At 54.8% G+C, this 5421-nt stretch overlaps 1 protein-coding gene across 1 annotated transcript in view; it reads left to right on the top strand.

Moving 5' to 3' along the window:
* Positions 1-4595, top strand: part of NDST2 (N-deacetylase/N-sulfotransferase (heparan glucosaminyl) 2) — a 43842-nt gene extending 39247 nt beyond the window's left edge. Inside the window, exons 7-9 of the mRNA XM_010152700.1 lie at positions 2496-2678; positions 3493-3589; positions 4468-4595. Of these exons, the coding sequence (XP_010151002.1) occupies positions 2496-2678; positions 3493-3589; positions 4468-4595 (408 nt within the window). The remainder of the gene's footprint in view (positions 1-2495; positions 2679-3492; positions 3590-4467) is intronic.
* The last annotated feature ends 826 nt before the right edge of the window (positions 4596-5421 follow it).

Here is a 5421-nt window from a genome sequence, read left to right on the forward strand (position 1 = left end):
GGGTTTCCCAGAAGCAAAGGGCATCTTTGTGATCCTTTCTCACAAACGCTTCTGCTCACACTGCGCAGGCAGGTTACTGCTGTGCCCACAGCTGCTTGTTACATGTGGCAGGGATGCTCATACCCTCCCGTCTTCCATATTCTAGGCTCTCTGTGACCTTTCCTCTCATCTGTCCTCGGGGTGAGGGAAGGGAAACCACCGCATGCTGACAGCGGAAGGGAGGGGGAGAGGAGGGAGGTGTTAGGACCAAGCCAGTTCCCGGGGTCACTGGGTGTGGGTGGGAGGGAGATGGGACTTGAGAGTAGCTTATGTCAGAAGTAGTGCTGAGAGCTGTTTTGGCAGCAGTAACTGTGACAAGACAGAGCAAGCTGCCAGGCCATGTTAAACGGTGCAAGTGTGTTACAGGACATGACTGCACGCTTAGAAGTACAGGGAGATGGCTCATTGGTTGGGCTTGTCTCCTTGTTCTAAGCCCAGGTGCTTGGGACTGTTGCAGCTGACAGACGGCATTACCTGTGGGAGCCATTTTACCAAATGTAGTCAGTCTCGAGGCAGAGTTGCTAACCTGGGTCGCAGGCAGGCTGTTTTTTATTCTGGAAAACTTGAAGGCGGTGACCTGCATCCTCCCTGCTGCGGTACTTGCTTTATGCCAATGAGCCAGGTGCTTCACGCAGCAAAATTCTCCTCTAGATGTTTCACGCGTGAGTCAAAGGGATGGGCCTCCCTTTGCTGTCATACCGCCTTCCCGGGGGCTCCCAGAAATGGGCGACATGGGCCGCATCCTTTTGTTGCCCGTGTGCTCCGCAGCACGGCCCTGCAGTTACATGGAAGATCTGTCCGCCCTTCGCTCCGTGCCGTATTTAGCACATCCTTTTTGCACAGCAGCACTGAGCACCCGCTGCTGCCTGACTGAAGGGTGGGTGCCAGTGCCTGTCTGGCAGTGACTCTCCGTCAGCTCAGTAGGAAACCAGGAGTGAAAAACTCACAGGCAGACAAATGATACATCTTTAACTCCACCTACTTATGTGTGTCCCAGAGTCCTGCTGTTTTCTGTTGCCTGCCCAAAGACCCTGGGGCATGAGCACCTTCTGGACAGGATTAAATTCATTTCGCAGTGTCTTGTGGTGGCTGAGGCGCAAAGAGCTGCTGTCCGTCGGTCCCTGTGGTCGCGCTGAGACCAGTCCGTGGTGACACGGGGCAGAAGACTGAATTCAGGCCTCCTGAGTGCCAGCAAACGTCTTCATCCCAAGACCATCTGTCTCCTGCTTCCCCCTTTTGCTCTTCCCTTACTGTGAGTGGGAAAGTTGTTCCTGCTCCTGTCAGGGAAGCCCGTTGTTGCCTGCTGACCTTACCTGGCACCATCAGGATTCAGCCCTGAGCGGTGCAGCAGTGGGGGCTCCGTTGTGACTGAGGTCTCTCCTCCCCACACTAGCAGACACTGGGTGGGGAGTGCTGAATCATCCCCGTAGTCATTCTGCTGTTGGCTTTGTGTCCTGTCGCGGTGCGGTTTGTGTCTGGCAAAGTGCTGTGGGGTTACAGGCACTGCCACATGCCAGAGTGAAGCTGACAGCAGGCTTTTGCACTCTTCCAAAAGTTAACAGTGCTGAGGAACAGGCAGGAGGGGAATGTATCAGCTTGAGAGAAGAGGTGGCGTGGTAAGGCAGAGGCAGCACAGTCTCCTAAGCACTGCAGTGCTGGGGGGCTCCCATGGGTGCTCACTGCCACTTTGCCTGAGGGTTTACATCCTTGGCAGGATATTTCTCAGGGGCTGCCGGTGCTGAAGGCTCTTGCAAACCTTGACAGCTGGCGTCTGTTCCTAGGACAGCGTCCTAGTGCGATGTTTCTTTGCAGTCCATGTTCAGATCCCCAGGTACGCTTGTTTGTATTCTGAAGTGTGAATTGCCAGTTGTTCCTTTACACTTGAGATGTCAGCTCCAGAGTGAATGAAAGCTGACAGGCTGTGAGCTCAGAAACAACTCCTGGGAAAGCTGTGCCTTGTGCCCGTGCCCTGCCCCTCTCCTTGGCCTGCTCCCTTGCTGGAGGGGGCTCTGCAGCTAGGGAGCTCGCCCTGGTTGTGCCTCGGAGAGGGGAGGGGGAGCTCCTGTTCTCCCATGAAACAGGCGTTACAAGGTTTTGACAAGGAGGGAGTCGCTGGCTAACCCTTGTTCCCCTATGTGTCGCAGGGCCACTTGAATGGGATTTTGAAATGGTTCTGGACTCACAGCCAGGGCTTAGTTGTCATTCCCCCACACCTTTCCCAGGGGTTAGAGGGGTCTGTGTCCTTCCTCTCCTGAGTTTCTTGTGTTTTGCAGGCACTACATTTCATGCATTGCTCATCAAGGCACTGCTGTGTCCTGGCAGATGGACATTCGTCAGCCCAGACAGCCAGGGCAGTCTGAGACGTGAACAGCCCCCGTCTGACAGTGCAGCCGAGCTAGGAGGAAGCGGCACTTGTTACCTTCTTTACCAGTATCCCCTGTCCTTCCTATTTTCAGATCAGCATCTTCATGACCCACCTGTCCAACTATGGGAACGACCGCCTGGGACTGTACACTTTTGAGAGCCTGGTCAAGTTCGTGCAGTGCTGGACCAACCTTCGCCTGCAAACACTGCCCCCTGTCCAGCTTGCAAAGAAGTACTTCGAAATCTTTCCCCAGGAGAAGAACCCCTTGTGGCAGGTGAGAAGGCAGCTTTAACCGCTCCTAGTGGTTTTCCAAGAGGTGTGTCCCACATCTGACATGTGGCGAGACCGCTGATCCAGAGCGCAGTGGGGTAAGGCGTAAAGCTTTTGGTTTAACCTCTGTGGCTTGAGGCTGCAGGTGGCAAATTGCAAGGTGGGAAGGGATAGGCGGGAGTAGGAGCAGTAGGACACAGTCATGGTGTGAGCTTGGGATGGGGATGGCTGTTGTAAGTGACTGGGGGGCAGGCTTGCAGGCATTTGGGCCGTTACAGGGCTTACATTAGAGCAAGCTGCTGTGGAATGCTAAGTGTGCAGGGAAGAACGCTGTTTGGTGCTGGAGGAGCTTGCAGGCATGTTAATGTGATTAATCTTAAAGTAATTTCACACTGCAGAATTCATGTTCATTAAATAAAAACATGCTTATTCCACTTCATCCCAGTGCAGCAGCTCTCTGCATGGTAATGAGCAGATGAAATTAACTGAAGGTGATAGAGTTGTCTGTCTGCCAGAAGTTCACAGATGCTGAGCTGTACTATCGCGGTGGCCCAGCCCAGCGTAGCTACAGAGGACAGGGCCTGTGGTTAACACTCTCAGAGGGACTTGGCTCCCGTGTCACTTCAGAGCTTTTGAAAACATAAAACGTTCCCCCGTGTTTTTCCTTAACCCTTATTGATGCCTGGCAGAGCAGCGTGTGGCTGTGAAGTGTTCTTCATATGCTAATAGCGTTTTCCCCAGACGACTGGCCTTCCAGCTTTTCCTCCCCTTTCCATTAGCTCCTGTGGTAATGCTTAATCCCATCACTTGTGCTGCAGAATCCCTGTGACGATAAGAGGCACAAGGATATCTGGTCCAAAGAGAAAACGTGCGATCGACTCCCCAAGTTCCTCATCGTGGGACCTCAGAAAACTGGTAACGTGAATACTTTATCCAGAGGTAGATGGCAGCCTCCGTCTCGTTCCTCCCGAGGAGAGACGGAAAGGTCTGTGGGGTAGGTCTGTGTGGCTGCCCTCTGTGCAGGCTGCCCGCAGAGGGCATTGCAGAGAATCTGAGGTTGGTTCTAACCTAACTCCAGCAGGCCTGTCGGTACGCTGTGCCTGGCACCTCGCGTGGCTCAGGCCCCATGTGGAGGGAAAAGCCCCACCTCTGGAGCTGTGCTTTGGCTTCTCCACGGAAGCCCGGAGGAACTGTGACCTTTCATAGTGTGTCACAGGACACAAGCTGTCGGCAGGATGAGCACACACGCCTAGCAAAGCTCACGAGGAATGCCCCCTCCTGCTTTTACTGTGACAGATCAGTGTACCCACTGCACGCTCCCTGTCGCCGGGAGGTGGGGATCCTCTTTTGTCTGTCCTCTGTCACCACCCCTCAGCTGCTGTGGCTCATGTTTGGCAGTGGCACAGCTCTCTGTGTGACTCTGTCCTGACCAGTCCCTTCCAGGCTGAGGAGAACAAAATCTCCAGCCAGAGCAGGTCTCCAAACCCCGGCTTTCCCTGCCGTGCGGTGAGACGGCAGCCACCAACCGCACACAGCGAACGGCGATCCTGGCCGTGGGAGGAAGCTGGTCCCAGCCAAGCTGCTGCCTCCTGCCTGCGTCACTGTGAAGCTCTGTTGGCGTGTGCGCAGCGTGGGCCCCCCTGTACGGCAGCCCAAGCTGCTGCGGCCTGCAGGAGTTATGGGGTGGGTCAGCCACCCCTGACAGGAGTGTGCCCACCTGGGCACCGCCTTCTGCCGCGTGAAGCCTTCCATTCCTGCGTGACCCAGGTCCCGTGAACTGCTTCCTGTTGCAGGCACAACAGCTGTACACTTCTTCTTGACCATGCATCCGGCTGTCACCAGTAACTTCCCGAGTCCATCCACCTTTGAGGAGATCCAGTTTTTTAATGGACCCAACTACCACAAAGGAATTGATTGGTAAGAATCCTGACGCATGTTCGTCTGGGCTAAGGTGTGCCTGTCTTGTCTCCTGAGTCCCTCTGGTATGCCCACCTCAGCCAGCTCAGTGCCTCTCGGCTCCTGCTCTTGCTCGGCATGTTCTCCATTCTCCTGCTGACCCAACTGCTTGGGCCCAGGAGCAGGACAGGCAGGTTCTGATTTTAGTGCCTGTTCACCGGGGGATTTCTAGGTATGATTTAGCTTTAAAAATTCCGAGTCTTTGTTGAATGCACTGCATCATGACGTTTCTTCTCGTTTGACATGCAAAACAAACAGCCATGTGGTCATTAAAAAAGTTCTTCCTGGAGAGGGTGGTGAGGCACTGGAACAGGTTGCCCAGAGAAGCTGTGGATGCCCCATCCCTGGAAGTGCTCAAGGCCAGGCTGGATGAGGCTTTGAGCAACCTGGTCTAGTGCAAGGTGTCCCTACCCATGGCAGGGGGGTTGGAACTAGATGGTCTTTAAGGTCCCTTCCAACTCTAACCATTCTGTGATTGTGAGTTAGGACGCACAGTACAAGGGGCACAACCTCCCTGCTGCTGTTCCTGCCCTTTAGACGTAGAGCCACTGCTGCCTTCTGGCGCTGGCTGCTGTGTCCGCATGCATGCCCTGATCTTTCCCTGTGACGATGAAGTGTTTCCCCCCGGCAGGGAAACACTGGTGTCACTGTGGCACTGGTATGCCGCTGTGTTTCCAGGCATAGGCCTTGTAAAGGTGTTCCTTGCTCGAAGCATTGACTTTGGGTCAGCCGTGGCACCACGCTGCCTCCTGCGCGGCCCTGGGGGACGGCTGTGTGTCCTGGAATGTGTC

The sequence above is a fragment of the Eurypyga helias genome, unplaced genomic scaffold (assembly GCF_000690775.1).
Source record: "Eurypyga helias isolate BGI_N326 unplaced genomic scaffold, ASM69077v1 scaffold14645, whole genome shotgun sequence".
NCBI classification, from domain to species: domain Eukaryota; kingdom Metazoa; phylum Chordata; class Aves; order Eurypygiformes; family Eurypygidae; genus Eurypyga; species Eurypyga helias.